Raw genomic sequence first — 16992 nt, forward strand, 5'->3', positions numbered from 1 at the left:
ACTGGTAGATACTCAAGCGAAAGTGTAGAAGAAAGACTATGTATATTTTGTAAAAATCAAGAAACTGAAACTGAGTTCCATTTTATGTTTGATTGTCCATTGTATATTGAATGTCGAGTTAACTTTTTTTGTAAACTTTTAATTGAGAAAAATTTCACAGATTTGAATCATGCTGACAAATTGAACTTTCTAATGTCTTTCCACATAAGAAAATTAGCAAAATATATAGTTCGTGCATTTCATATAAGACGTCAGTTGTTATATAACACTTACTTTTTTTTACATATTTAAAGCTTAAATTTTTGTTCACAAATATTTTTATGTCTATATATTTTTGAAATTTACTTACGTCAAAAAAAGATTAGAACGTGATATAATTGTTTAATAATTGTTTTACTTTATATGAGGTGACTTATAGGTCCATTGGGCCGGGTGTATTACTATTTATCATATATTATATGTTTATAATCTGTACATAATTTACACATGTCACTATAATAAATAATTAACTTGCTTACTTACTTACTTACATATAGCATAGACTATTAGACAATATACGTATAGTGTCTTGAAATATGAAATTTATTTGTACGAGGCTTAGAAACGGGAAAATGCGAGGTTCTACCGAATACAAATAAATTTCATATTTCAAGACACTATACGTATATTGTTTTTATACTGAAATCGATAAAAAAAATAAAAAATAATAAAAATATGAAACAAATATTATTAAAAAAAAGTGTTTGGAATTTCCCTCTTGGGGTACCATTTTGGGGTATTTCCCTATGAGCGTAGTCTAGGCGGTAAGCATTGACAATTTAAGGAATTAGAAAGGGAAAATGAATTTAATTAATAACATTTGATAAACATGGTATATAAATTACCAATTTGAAGACATAACAGGTTTAAATTCATAAAAGTTTGACCATTGTTACTACACGTTGCCATGGTTGTGACGTGACGTTGTAAGTAGGCGGGGCTTATAGGTGAGTTGAGGTCATTGACGTATAAAGCTAACGTTTATATGTATAGCTTTATCTGTATAGTAAAATAGCTGATTGCAGTATAATCTATTTTTCTAGACATTAGACTAAAACTATACCGACTGATTTATATTTAAAGAATAGTGTATTATATAACATTGTTCAGATACGTTATACCTAGTTAGTAAAGTTTCAACCTGTTCAATCGCTATGTTCATCTAGATACAAAACAAATAAAGGACTAACACCCTGAGTTATATTACAAGATCCGAAACTACTCTTTAAACGTCAAGGACTACACCCCTGAGTTAGATTACACACACACAAGATCCAAAACTACTCTTTAAACGTCACTGATCGTCAATGAAGGACTGACACTCTGAGTTAGATTAGAAGATCCGAAACTACTCTTTAAACGTTACTGGTCGTCAATGAAGGACTGACACTCTGAGTTAGATTAGAAGATCCGAAACTACGCTTTAAACGTTACTGATCGTCAATGAAGGACTAACACCCTGAGTTAGATTAGAAGATCCGAAACTACTCTTTAAACGTCACTGATCGTCAATGAAAGACTAACACCCCGAATTAGATTAGAAGATCCGATACTACTCTTTAAACGTTACTGATCGTCAATGAAGGATATTCTGAAGATGAGTTGTGTGAACAGATAATACCATAGCTCTTATAGGAAACAGGGAAACTATACAACACTAAATGCATCGTCATGCCATTATAGGGATCAGCCAGATTGAAAAATGGAATAATGTGTCAAGTTTCATTTTAATGCGTATTTATAATAATAATGTAATGTTACCATTATAATCAGGGCGTATTTTATTATGTTTTTTGTTATATAAAATTGAGAATGGAAATGGGGAATGTATCAAAGAGACAACAACACAACCATAGAACAGACAACAGCAGAAGGTCATCAACAGGTCTTCAATGCAGCGAGAAATTCCCGCACCCGGAGACGTCCTTCAGCTGGCCCTAAACAAATATATATACTAGTTCAGTGATAATGAACGCCATATAATAGACGTCGCATACGGTGTTGGTGATAATACGGGTTTTGTTTTCCAGTTCGCCTTTATTGCATTTGTTAGAAGTTTTGGAATTGATAACTATATAAATGTATATATCAAAATGTGCGTAATTAAAAGTAGAAATGGAGTATGCCTTAAAATCAATACTTTTATTCATTTTGTTACTCGAATGATCCGTAATAACACTGATTTTGAGCGTGTAGGCAAGTAACACCGCGACATATGATCAGCGTTGCTTTTAAGTTATTCTTGTCATTTTTTAAACTTTTAAAAGTTGTACTCCTTGCAAGAGTAGTATTTGGTGTTAATGGTGTATGTTTTATTTATGACGTCATCGTTAACTGGACGCGTCTGACCAGGACGAAAAGTTCACTTAGTTTTGTGGTCAAGCCGAAAATTGGAAAAAAATATGGATAGGAGTGAAGTTAAGAGTGATTTTAAAAGGTAATTCAAATAGACTATTACAAAAATTATATATCATTTTATTCCGTATATGATAAGGAAAAAAAATAAAAAGTTTTGTTACAACATTTCAAAAGATCTTCGCAGAATTAATGATTTTTTTGAAATTTGTATTTCTGTCACAAAACCCAAATCTCGCATATTCTTTGGAGCTCTTCAAAATTCAAAACGAATGCTGCAGACCCAAACCACAATTTACATATCCACCCTTCCTGTGTCAAAATTATACAACAAATATATAACTTTCTATGTCTTCAATTAGTAAGTATTGTTTAAATTATGTCCTAAATTGTTTATTTCATTAAATCTGTTGAAATGTCACACTCGCCGTTTTCTGACGTTTTGCCGTATTTGTTAAGTGTCTTATGAAAAGCAATAGGCAGTTTCAGTCTTTTCTACGATATAAAATTTAATTCAAACGTGAAAACTTTTTTTTTAAGTGTATGAAAAAAAAATTGTGTCGAAGTTTTAGGAGAAAATATTAAAAAAGAAATAAACGCGATCTGTTTGTTTTTGTCTAGTCAAAATGTCACAAAACGTTGTTTTTTACATTTTTGTTACAAGTATGATAAGTCATATTTTACAGTTTTGGAGGGGGAAAATTTGAAATTATAATAGCACAAAAAATACTATATAACATTAAAATCTATTGTTCAGGGATTTTTTTGAACCCATTTTCGATCACATTTCGAAAGTTTTAACGACACAGTCAGCGACTACTTTGGTCTAGTCATAATGTCACACCATGCTTTTTTACTCGTTTTGACGTTACGTTCTGTAAAACTTGACATGTAGTGTCTAACGTGCAAATTACGGAAGCCTTTACGTGCCATGCTACATGAACTTTTTCCAATTTGATATAACAGATTATGAATTTGATATAACAAATTATCAATTAAAAATAACAAATTGTGAATTTCTCTACCAATAGTATGATTTAATTATAATAATGAGATTGATTGAAAGATTGCGTAACCCAAATTTTCTTGTTTATTGATTGATTGTTTATCTGACGTCCAGCGACAAATATGTCATTAAATGCTTATTCAAAACTTTCCTAACAGGTTTAATGTTTCTGAAACCCTCTCCCTCCCCTTTTATATATTATTTGAGGCAGTTTGGGGAACTAGTTTGAACGTTCTCTATTCAGTACATTGGACCTGGTGTCTTAGAATTAACGATTATAATAGAAAAAAGGATAAATTTTTATTGCACATTTTCAAGTCAGAAAGATTGGATAGTTTTATTGAAATATTTGTGTTTCTAGGGACAGAGGAACATGAAAGGATAAAAAATGCTTGCCTTTCCTAAAAAAATCCTGGCATGCTTCTTTAACAATTTCGATCGGCACATGCAAGAATTAATGAAACATCCGTAAGTTCATCCTTGCATTTTTCTTTATGTATTTATTTCAATATTTATTTTGTTTGGACACTTTTTTTTTTTTTATTAAAATCAAAGACCCATGCGCGAGATCTAGAAGAGAAAACCCATGCACAATCAGTGCAAACGGGATCTGATATATCAAATTTATAAATTTTCATTTCATATATCAAATTGATAATTTGTTATATTACTATTTATTTGTTATATCAAACTGAAAAAAGTAAAGTTCTATACGTAGCAAGTCAAGCAAACCGCTCATATAAATTATGCTGTATGACTGAGCTGCACGAAATGTAAAAAGTACGACGTTATTTAATGCATGAAAAATAACGTCAAACTAACGTTACCAAAACTAACACCAACACCGTACGCGACGTCCATACTAAACTCCAAATTGTGCACAAGAAACTAAAATTAAAAATAATACAAGACTTACAAAGGCCAGAGGATCCTGACTTGGGACAGGCGCAAAAATGCAGCCGGGTTAAACATGTTTATGAGATCTCAACCTTCCCCTATACCTCTAGCCAATGTAGAAAAGCAATCAGTGCAAACGGGATCTGATATATCAAATTTATAAATTTTCATTTCATATATCAAATTGATAATTTGTTATATTACTATTTATTTGTTATATCAAACTGAAAAAAGTAAAGTTCTATACGTAGCAAGTCAAGCAAACCGCTCATATAAATTATGCTGTATGACTGAGCTGCACGAAATGTAAAAAGTACGACGTTATTTAATGCATGAAAAATAACGTCAAACTAACGTTACCAAAACTAACACCAACACCGTACGCGACGTCCATACTAAACTCCAAATTGTGCACAAGAAACTAAAATTAAAAATAATACAAGACTTACAAAGGCCAGAGGATCCTGACTTGGGACAGGCGCAAAAATGCAGCCGGGTTAAACATGTTTATGAGATCTCAACCTTCCCCTATACCTCTAGCCAATGTAGAAAAGCAAACGCATAACAATACGCACATTAAAATTCAGTTCAAGAGAAGTCCGACTCTGATGTTTGAAAGTAATTACAATGTAAAGATTAAATTATTTCATGTTTCTTTAGAATTATATAGGAAGTATAAGTATAGCAATAGTGGATACGATTATTTTATATTAAAGCATTTTGTATATAGAATAATAGCGATACGGATTTTGCTATGTATTATTCTGTTTATCATATATTTTACAAAACCAAATTAAAATCGTAAAGAATTGCATTTGTGCGGAAACAAACTTCACGAAAACAATAATACTTCAGATATTTCTTATTGTACTTTTATATATAATATTTGCTCGTTAAGCTACTGGGTAATAATTATCGGGGAAAAAAACGATTTTAGTTGAAATGATAGGACTTTTTTTTGTAAATAAAACACCTATTGTTTCCTAAGCCTGAAAATACAGCAACTGGACGTTATAGGTCAAACGTTGACGTCATTCTAATTATGACGTCACGCAAGGTATGCGATACGGATTTTGCTATGCGATACGGGTTTAGCTATGCGATACGGGGTATGCGATACAGGGTATGTGATACAGACTGGAAAAAAAGAACCTTTTAGTACGGTGACCAGACCCAATATTTTTAAAATTTAATCGTCAAACATACTATATAGAGATTAATACATGGTCTTTTCCATATAAGCCTGGGTATCATCCCGAGACCCCCATATCAGCCCGAGACGGAGTCGAGGTGCTGATATGGGTCGAGGGATGATACTCAGGCTGATATGGAAAAGGCCATGTATTAATCGCTTTATCATATACTTCCGACAATAGTTTTGTATAAGGCAAATAAACAAATGCAATAACTATAAAAACAGTCAAAAACTTTATAAAGAAGTTAAATTATGAATCAAATATACTATACTTGTCCAACAACATCATCACTACCTCCATACATATGTATGGTAACCCTATAGAGGCATTTTGAAACATTAAAAATTTGGAAGAGTTTTATGATCATTATTACTCCATGTTTGTTGTACTATAAAATGATTCATAATTGTCCACGGCATCTGTTAGAAAGTACTAAACTATCCCCACAAACGTTCCCGTAAATTTTGACGTCGTCATAAAAAATATCTGACGTCACAATGGAAAAGTAAACAACCAATACCGGAAACACCGGAAGTTACTTGCACGAGAGGCACTATTATTGGTTTTGTGCACGAGATGCACCTGATATGGGTTATCAGCCCGGGTGGGAAATTATGGCTTGTGTACTTCCGCTCATTACACATATGCAAAAGCTATCATATCAATGCTGTAGTATATGATAAATGGCTATATCATATATCCTTGGATTCGGAAAAATGACAGTTGGAAAGCAAGTCCTTGGAAACGTCCGTTGTCGTCAAGCTTTATCAGCAACAATAGCAGGGGGAATTAATTAGGTGGCGCTACAGTCGTCCGTAACGTCAAAAAGTCCGCCAAATCAATCGGCTAAAAGATTGACGTTTAAAGTATTTTTTGCAACTTGTCATGCTTTTATTACAATTAAATTTTAAAATTTGTAGGTTTTGTGACCAATATAATTTCTTTACGACATACAAACATTACAAAAAATAGCTTGTTATTGCTATTCCTTTATCCTGTCAGTTCTAAAAAAAAATAGCCATCTTTTTTGTTCGCCAAAAAAATCGATTTTTCCTAATTTGACGTTTGCGTATCCAAATACAGAAAAGAACGGTTATAATCTAAAATGAAACCGGGAAACCTATTTCAAATCTATACACTGTTTTGAAGCCATCCTTTTTTACTTTTATACATCAATTTTAGTGACCACCAGCCATGTCAATTTTTATCTGGTTTTAGCTACGTTTCTACTTCAAAACAGTAAAGTTTAGCTTCTTTTCATTGTACCTGTTTCAAAGTGCTCTAAAATATTGATTTTATTAAAGACATGAATGAAATTTTGATTAAAAGTTGTGGATTTTCACAATTCCATACGATACTTGTATTTTAAAGTAACTAAAACCCCTTTTGATCCCCTACACAAATTGACGGTGACATTGTTTTCTTTTTTCAACATACGTCATGTAACGTTTATAACAAAATATGTGTCAGGGTCATGTGCATAGTAAAAATTTACACATTGGAAAAGTGAAACAACAAACAAAGATCTTCTTTATTGCGTTTAAAGCTAAACGTCTTGGAAAATTCTGACAGATCTGACAAACTATTGATAGCCTACTGTATGGATGGACAAAAGCACAAAAATAGCAATAGAAAATGCATTGCAAAGAAAATTCTGTAGGAAAAAAACATATGAAAAAAGAAAATGAAGGTCAGTTAATAAAATCTTGCTTATATTATTATCTCTTTATTTAGTAAGCTATATTTCCATTCTCAATTTTATAGTAATAAGAGCAAAAACTAGCTTATCAAGCCAAGTCAGCCAAACAAGAAGTTTATTCATAGAGATGTGTTCTTACAAAATTGAATTTATTCAAATGGCAAATTCTTGTCAAATTTAAGCATCTTTGATCATTATTGAAGTAAAATGCACAAAATTTGTCCCCCCAGTTTCATTTCATTTCCTATTACTAGTATTCAGGTAAAGTATATATACAATACTTTGTTTATAAATATGTAATTATTTAAAGAAGCTTGTTCAAGAGAAGAAGCCCCATTTTTTCCAAAAAGTTTACTTTCATAATCTATAAAATACCCTGAGAAATAAGACAAAGGGCTACTGTGCAAGCTAATCTAACAGTTTAATTTTACAATAATAATGATTCTGAAATTCAAAATTGTGTCACTTTCACTTATAATTTAAAACATATATTTTTTTACAGAATTTCTGTCAATATTTTTGGTATAAAACTTATAAATCCATTTTTTTGTATTTTACTGTTCAACTAAGAAACATAGGCTTGAGTTTAAAGGCTCTCTTAATTTGAAGAAATTTGTTGAGACTCTTGGTCACACTTTATAGAATATAAAATATATATGATCAGTACTATTTATTTAATAATTATATCAATTTTCACAAAGATTATTGAAATTGTATAAACTATGTTTTATTGCATGGTAAATTCCATACATCACATATGGAACTATCAAAAAAAGGCACAAAAGTTCTATTCAGTTTGTTTAAATATTTGAATAATATAGAAAATATACCTATAAATATACATAAAAAACTGTTTGAATCTTTAATAAAACCTATTTTAATGTATAACTCAGAAATTTGTTATATGGACTACTATGAAAAAATATTAAGATCTCAGAGTAGAGCAATAAATAATCATAAAGATTTTGATTTACTAACATCAATTGATAATAGCTTTATTGAAAAGGTGAATTAAAAATTTTGCAAATTAATTCTAGGTTTAAGTAAAAAAGCAGTAAACATTGCATCAAGGGCAGAGTTAGGACAATATCCAATAGATGTATATGTAAAGGTTCAAGCACTAAAATATATGGCAAGAGTATCTAACACAGAAATTAATCCGTTGTTATATGATGCATATTGCACAGCTAAACTGTTGGATGAAACAGGAACCTATTCTTGGTATACCTTTGTAAAAAATATAACTCATGAAAATAATTTAAATATATCTGATATACAAAATATTGACTTTATAAAAGAAAAATATAAAATGAATAAACACATGAAAGAGATTGTGCAAGAAAACTATAAACAGCTGTTCTTTAAAAAATTAAATTCTTTAACAGAATATTATAAATTATTTATCTATAGTAAATTCAAAAAGAAATATGAAACTGAGCCTTATCTACTTAAAGAAAATAACTTTGAAATAAGGAAAAAATTCACTAAATTAAGGGTGAGTGACCATATTTTGGAAATTGAAAGGGGTAGATACAAAAATATAAAAAGAGAAGAACGTTTATGTCAACATTGTTGTCTAAATAAAATAGATGATGAAGAGCATTTTTTATTTACATGTACAAAAAATAAAGATTTGAGATTTGAATTTTTGCAAAAAGTTAAAAATATCTATTCCGATATAGATAATATGGATAATTTGGATAAATTGGTTTTATGTCTTTCTTGTCCGTCAATTATGCAGTATGCTGCTTCATTTGTTAAAAAGTCATGGTCACTGAGGAGGGTGGACTCAACAACTGCATAATAGATACATATATGTATATAATGTTTGGTTCTTTTGTTTTTTTTTCTGTATGATGTATTGTAAAATTACTATGTTGATTTATGTATGCCTTCAACCCATATGGGTACAAATGTGCATTATATTCAATAAATAATTTAATAATATAAGAAGTGTTTAAAAAAATTCTGCATGTAGTATATATTTTCATCCGCCAGATCTCAATAATTTCTTTCAATATAGCTAGATTTTTAATTTTACATGTAGGTGTCATTATCCACATTTCTGAATTGTTATTTTTTTTCTGCAGTAATATTTTGTCTTTTAATATAAATTTTACATTTAATTAGTCCTTCTCTGAAAAATAGGGGGAAGTATCTCTTCTTTATATTATCATAGCATAGTTATTAATCGAGTTTCGTTTATTTTCTTTCTAATTTTTGTAGCCTAAAGTTAACTCCTTTTTTAATTTTTATGCATTTTGCTGGGTTTTTATTTTTGACTGGTGATATTAAGGGGAGATAACCACTTGCACAAATCGGCATAAAAACCACTGCTTCGGTTTGGAATCAATTTGACGTTTGCGTATCCAACATTCTATTGTCGAGATATTCATATCGAGTGTTTGTCTTAATGAGATGCTTTATTAAATTTAAATTCAGCCCATCATTTTTAGTTTCCTCGTAAATATTTAAATTTTTTGTTCAGGAGACTTGACAATTTTCACCCAAACTCCAAGTTTGCAGATAAAATAAAGAATAAAGGACTTTGATTTGATGTGTGAGCTTTGACAAGAATAAACTATGGATACTCAAGATTAGTTAGGTCAATAAGTTTTTATTACAACAATAGTATTCAGTGAGTTAAAATGAGGTTTGTCTCATCCGTTTTTTTACTGAATTTTCACGGTCACGTGACTCTATTGTTGCTGATAAACTTGGGGTCAAACCGTGACCTGCTTTCCAACTGTGAGTACTTTTGGAATATCGATGTCGTCAAAAAGAAATGTGGTAACAGTTTTGCATAAATTAAGGTCAAAGATCAACATTCTGTTTTCTTTTTTTCTTTCTGTATCTTAACAATTGAAAGATATAAGCAGCATTTTGTGTTAAATTTCAAATCAATTGAAAATGAATTATCTCGAAAATGTAAAAAAAAGGGAACATATTACTCAGTAATCGGTTAAGGTGGTATTGGTGTCTTCCTCCATCTTGGATTTGATGCAGGAATGCAGATATTTATTGTAAATTTTCATTTAAAAGAACCAATTTATAAGATTATAACTTATAAATATTAATATTTTTGCAAATGTTGATTATTTTTGGTTGTTTTAAAAAAAAATTTAAATTGGCATTTGAAGGGGAGGTAACTCTAAAACAGTGCATTTTCTGAAGGATTCTACATGAAATTTTCATATTTTGTATTTTAACCAGAAAAAACGAACGGTGACCATATCTTTTCTTTTGATATTCTCAAAACATTGTCTGAAAGCCATCTTTTCCTTAAGTATTTAACAATTCTATCATTTTGTTTAGTTTCTAATCACAAAATGGTGTTTTTTCCTGTATAATCCATACAAAATGTGTCATTTTGTCACGTCTTGTAGCTTGAGAAAATGCGCGATGACCTATCGTTTTTATTATATTTTTGAACATTTATCAATAGATACTACGTTTTGGTAAAATATGAACAAATTCTATCATTTTTATTTTAGACTCCCATACCACCTTAATTCTGAAAATTGGCGTTTTTCAACACTTGTTCTATTATACAAGATCAATACAAATTCCGTTAAAGTTACAGTAGTTACTTTGCCGGGTGACATTCAACCTCAGCAATAAAAGATAAATGTTGTTTTCAAGTAAAGCCTTCTATGAGGGTGGTAAAGGGGGGCCCTCAACACGGAAACACGTGAAATAAAAATGGCAAAAACGTTGCACGGAAAATAAAAATCGGAAAAAACGAAGCACGAGAAATAAAATAGTAAATATTAATGTAAAAAGTAAAATAATTCTATTAATCAGCCGTTCTTGGAGATCATCTAGCCATTATATATGATGGACATGATGACCCTGCAGTCACATTTTAGCGTCCGCTAGTTGCAACTGATTTGAAAGAAAAATATTATTCATTATAATTAATTTTATAGCAGTTTTAAAAATTCTGCATGGGAACACATAATTTAAAACAATCTCCTGACTGACCGGGGCTTTGAATTTAATCCCGGCCTTTCTTTAAATCAAATGCAGGCCAAGCACGAGAAATTAAGAGTACCGACACGAAACACGGAAAATAAATAAAGGAGAACACGAGGCACGCACGTCGAGCCAAACACAAGACAACGAGAAATAAAACTTCATAACACGAAAACACGTGAATTAAAAAGGCGGAAAACGTTGCACGAAAATAACCCTTTACCACCCTCTTCTATCCTGAATGTTTATTTTGAAAAAGCTCATGCATGTAATTCATTGCAACCAAAAACCACGAATTAGCTCGAAGAACATTAAAAAATCCAATCAAAATGATCAGAAACAGATTTCATCCAGGAGTATCTTCTGATTCTTCTGTCGAGGAATTTCTACATAATTCTTACCCTTGAGAGGAGCAAAGATCCGTACATGTAAGGTTTTGTTGTAAACAAACACTTTTCACATGAAGATTTTCCCTAACATGAACACAAAAGATCCTGCAAGAATTCTGCTGACATATGCCCTTTAAAATAAACGGGGTGTAATGAAATAATTAATTTTCGCCAACCGCATTCTATAGGTGACGAAACAGGGGGTTTAGCAATGTTTTATGCGGTCAAAATTTCCGCTTCACAGAGAGGTAACCTGACTAAACATACTTTGTTACTGGTGGCAAGCTTGACGCGAATTTTATTAATATCGTGATGGAATGATTTAAAGAGATCATTCCTCAGATCATACATCTTCGAAACTAAATTCTTACACAAACAAGGGCTTCATCTTCATCAGTACTCCCAAAATTCTGTAACTACAATAGTCGTGTGTGTCCTTTCAAGTCTTTTGTAAAAACAATTCAAACGAGAAAACTAACTGCCTCATTTATATAAAAAATGAACGAAAAACAAATATGTAACACATAAACAAACGACAACCATTGAATTACAGGCGCCTGACTTGGGACAGGCACATACATAAATAATGTGGCGGGGTGAAACATATTAGCGGGATTCCAACCCTTCCCCCTAACCTGTGCAGTGTTCTCCCCAGAAATGTTTGAAGGCGCAAAATTCAAGGGCGCGTAACTCTTTTTTTGGGTGAAATATTGTGACACGAAAGCAATCAGTCATAAATCATGGCATGCAATATGAATTATAAGGCTTTGTGACATGTATTTAATAATGCATAGTATTTATAAATTAAAAGAATATATACATGATGATGTATGAAATGATCTGATTTCAGTTAAAAAAAAGTAAATAAAGTTCAAGAAAAGATCCTCCTGTTCTTTTGGGTCTTCCAGTGCTGAACAGCTTCAGAAATATCTATCTCTGTACTCTCTTCTCCTTCTAGGGATATAGTCACAAGACAGTTTGTTATCTTATTTGATAGCCTGTTCCTCAACTCTGTCTTGATCCTCTTTAGGGTTGAAAATCCCCTTTCACAATCTAAAATATAAATAAATTAATACCTGAATTTTTATATTTCAACTAGCAACTTAAATAAATAGTATGATAAATGAAAAGATAATGCATACTCATGTTATGATGTAAAAGATTTTATTTAGGATATATGTATTTACCTGCAGTAGATGTAGGCAATAATAAGCCAACAGCTGATAGGCTTGACAACAGAGGAAAACCTGCTACTAACTTGCCAGCCAATTGCTGCATGATCAAACTAGCAGATAGAGACTTGAGGCTGTCATCAGTGTTAATTGTATTCTTTAGTAGCCTCCACTCCTGACTTAATGGCACCAGATCAATTTTGAAGTGGTCTGAAAGGATCTGAAAAAGATATATTTTCAATTTGAAAAAATAAAATAAATGAGTTGAATAAAATAATAAAGAGCCAAAAAAACTTTTAGTTGTTATACTTTGTTATATTACATAGAAGAAGTACATGTATAAAGCTATTTACCCCTATTTGCTCCCTGCCATAACCCTCAGCTTCTTCTGGATCTTCTGGAACACTGTTGGGGTCAAACACAGAAAAGCTTTCCAACAGAGGTAAATCTGGAAACCTCTTCTCCAAATTCTCCACCACATGGTCAATGTATGGAAAGTAGACCTAAAATGATTTTGGAAATGTTTACATTGTGAACAATTTTATAGAACAGACTTATTCAATTTACAAATCCAGATTATTGTTATGTCATATACATGTACTTATGAATTACCTGTCTTTCAAATTTATCAAATTCCTCCTCTGTTGGACTCTTGACTTTGAAGTTTTCTTTGATTAAATCATCTATCACTTTCCCCACTGAAGCATAATGTTCCCCATGCCTTTCTTTAAATGATTGGATGGTCTTTATAGTTCCAGTCACAAGAGGTCTTACTACTGTGTAGTCTCCATCTTTTCTCTGTAAAACAAATCTTGTATTTAATAACTAAATTTAGATTATTTGCCTATTTGAATCTTGACAGTGCAGATATTATAACAATTAACTGAATTATAAATTAGATATTTGTAAAATAATGTTACCTGCAAGGCTTTTGACAGTTGTGATAGTGGTGGCAACAAATCACACACCATGTACAAAGTTGCAATGAAGTCAAACTTCTGTACAAATGTGGCCAGGCCTAGTGCTTGGGCATCTCCTCTCTCCTTGGCTTCTCTCTCCAAACTTGTGATGATTGAAGGAAAGCATCTCCTTATAGATTGGACAGCTTTGTCATGGGAAAGCCACCTAACAGCTTTTGCCTCTGTAATTTTGATAACTGGCTCCTGGAGAATTTCCTAAAATAATGAGCATACATGTACAATAAAAATCAATACTTGCATGTCCAATTAATGATTTTTAAGTGTTCAACTAACAACCACATTAATATAATATTTTAGTCATATTAAGATGTTCTTACCTGAATGTGATGAAGTGCTGCCATTCTGACTGCACTGTACTGGTAGAATCTGTACAGCTGTTCCACAATAGCCTTAAACTTCTTCAGATAAGCGACAGCCGCAGCAGCTTGGGAGCTTGCTAAAGCCAACCTATGGGCAACACAGTGGTTTGCAATCAAGGTTGGAACAGACTCCTTCAGCAATGCTGCAACACCTCCTTTTCTACCAAGCATGACAGATGCCCCATCACTTCCTAATGCACACATATTCTCCAATGGCACGTCAATCTCTTCCAGAGTTTGGACTATGGCACTCTTGATAGTTGCTGCTTTCCCATCAAAAAGTTCAATCATTTTTAAAAAATGAGTTGAACTTTTGCCATTTTTAAGAAATCTATAACAAAAAACAAATATGAGGTATTTCAATGAAAGAAGTGGCTGAAAAAGTCATGTTAGTAGTTTAGGAATTAAAATTAAAAAAAATCATAAGTAACTGTCTAAAATTTAAAGATTTTTTTACCTCACATAGAGAATCAACTCCTTCTTAACAGCTACATCAGTAGTTCCATCAACCATTACAGTATAGAAGGGTGAATTTTTCAGGTCACAGATAAGTGGAGTCTGTACAATATATTTAAATGACAGCAAAGCTTCCTGGATAAATCTTTCAGAAGTGTATTTTGCATTCTCTCCAACCATCAAGGCATTCAGAACATCAACACCAAGGTCTTTGCCTGTCAAAAGATTTTTTGATAATTTAGATGGTTAGGCCTAGCACAGCACAATAATTCATTCAAAATATTTTTCTTGAAATAATAATCTTGAAATAATATTATATTTGAACTGAGCATTATTATAAGTAATGAAAATCAAACGTACAAAGGTTCATCAAAGGAACATAGTTGGTTGTGTGTGGAAGTTCCCTTTTGCACAGCCAATACAAGCACTTCATTGCTGATTCCATTGCCATCTCATTTAATGTGACTTCCTTCTCAACTGCTGTGGCAAGACTGGTGTTAGCAAGAACTCTTGCCCCTTCAAAAGCAACAGCCTCTTTATGTGTCTCACTGCGCCCATGTCTCAGAATACTTTCACGTACCATCCATAAGCAAGGCAAATCAACCCATGCAGCTTTCCCTGGTACACACTTTTTGGGTCTCCTTTGATGTTTTGTACACAAGTTACATTTCATTCCTTTTAAAAAAGAATTAATACAAAATTTTGATTCAGGTTGTTTAATTTCATTATTATACCCAAGAGACATACATGTCTCTGGTATACATGATCACGTTCTATGTAAATTAATTTCATGTTGTATGCTCCCTAAAAAATGTATTTAAAAAAATATAGTTTATAATTATACTGAGACTCATGAAAATACTGACACGAACGAGATTCATCCTCAACTAATTTTTTTTATATTGATGAACGATTTCTGCAAATAAGTTAATAATAATCTTTTATGAAATAAAATTTATAAAATTTTCCTTACCCCCTTCAACATTCCTAAGCCACGAAAATTCAGTCAGCCACTTGTCATTGAAACCAGAAACACGGTGCTTGTTGTTATCTATTGCTGAAACTTTAGCCCGCTTTGGATTAGGAGAAGCAATAGCCTCTGCTATATATACAACTGACGATGTAGACGGAGGTGTATTCTCCTTTTCATTAGAAGTCATTGGTCTGAAAAAACTTCTAATTCCATCATCTGCCTTTCTCTTAACCCCTTTCTTATTAGTAGATATCATGTTCATTTAAAATCAAAATTGAATATGGTTAAGATATTTTGGTATACAACTTTTTAAAAGAAAAATATTTTAATGAACAGCTGACCAGTTTCCGTAGTTTGACATTACGCTTCCGTGTGTATTATTGTCGAAACCTATCTCTGGCAGGTAGAAATAAACGAAACTTGACAAATTCGTCAAAGTTAAAACCATTGAAATTATTTACTAGTGACATTATACAGAAGCTGGGCGATTCCGTACTCGTGTTGATTGTCGCATATTTCCAGACGTACGGATTTACGATCGATGTTCTATAAAAAAGTGTGACAGTGGTATAACAGTACAATAAAAGAACGAACTATAAAAATCAGTTGAAAAAGGCTTAACTCATCAGATGGACAAACATACAATTGGACGTAGCCGGGTACTTGTACATCCAAACAACAAAAAGACACTAGGAACAAATCTGAGAGTACTCGCAGTTATCTGACAGCTAGTTCAAAGCCACCAACAACTAATAAATCATTCGTGTACAAGACTAAACTAGCAATCCGTACACACCCAACTGCGCCTACAACTCGCATGCATGTGTCATTTGTTTGCAGTAGTGAACACACAGAACAATCACACCCGTATCAGAAGTCCTTAGGATCATTCTGTCGCTCTTTCCCTTTTATGTTAACTTCATGTCAAAGTATAAGGCATTAATTATCATACGAGTATTGGCCCTTGGTGAGTGCTAAGCAAGTTACAACAGTCATTAACATTATTGTCTGGAATAACTTCGACAATTTCGGATTTACAAACGTTCCAGCTGAGTAAAGCTCACTATAAGGTGGAATCATAGGGGATTTGTCATAGTTTTAAAAAAGAAAAACAACCAAAGAAATTAGGGAGAGCCTGTTGGTTTTCTTTAACAGAAAGAAACTTCTTTCAGTCAGTATCCTTCTCCCTTCAATAATCTGATACACTTTGGTTGAAAGTGTACTCTTTGTGCGGCTTTCCTTTTCAACAGACAACTTTATTGAGCTTTTCATGTCGTAGCGGTAAAAATATGTCTGCTACTGTGTGCGCTAGCGAAAAGCATTGGGTCATATTTTTATAATAGTCACCTGCAAGGTCACCATTTTTTTTGCTTTTTTGTTTTCATCAATACATTTAAGCAATGCCATACCACCTCTCAGACTGGTGTAAGTTGTGAGTGATGGGCCAAAGGAAGGTAGGGAAAATGCACACGAGGCATCAGAATTGAATTGGTTCA

At 32.1% G+C, this 16992-nt stretch overlaps 1 protein-coding gene across 1 annotated transcript; it reads right to left on the reverse strand.

Annotated features, from left to right (window-relative positions):
• Nucleotides 1-12232: 12232 nt before the first annotated feature.
• LOC143080999 (zinc finger protein 862-like) lies at nt 12233-16027 on the reverse strand. Its single transcript, XM_076257231.1, has 9 exons — nt 15497-16027; nt 14884-15198; nt 14525-14738; nt 14026-14398; nt 13649-13903; nt 13341-13526; nt 13082-13231; nt 12744-12948; nt 12233-12609 (listed from the first exon to the last, which is right to left on the reverse strand). Exons 1-9 carry the CDS (start codon nt 15756-15758, stop codon nt 12428-12430), a joined length of 2142 nt encoding a protein of 713 aa, XP_076113346.1. The 5' UTR covers nt 15759-16027; the 3' UTR covers nt 12233-12427.
• Between the last annotated feature and the right edge of the window lie 965 nt (nt 16028-16992).

This window comes from Mytilus galloprovincialis, chromosome 6 (genome assembly GCF_965363235.1).
Source record: "Mytilus galloprovincialis chromosome 6, xbMytGall1.hap1.1, whole genome shotgun sequence".
NCBI lineage: Eukaryota > Metazoa > Mollusca > Bivalvia > Mytilida > Mytilidae > Mytilus > Mytilus galloprovincialis.

Bases quoted from the DNA above. Each gene is read 5' to 3' on its own strand.
- LOC143080999 (XM_076257231.1), bottom strand. From the start codon at position 15,758: ATGAACATGATATCTACTAATAAGAAAGGGGTTAAGAGAAAGGCAGAT. The intron at 14,399-14,524 runs GTAAAAAAATCT...TTTTTGTTATAG, and splicing joins GAGTTGATTCTCTATGTGAG to ATTTCTTAAAAATGGCAAAA. The intron at 12,610-12,743 runs GTAAATACATAT...TTTATATTTTAG, and splicing joins ATTGCCTACATCTACTGCAG to ATTGTGAAAGGGGATTTTCA.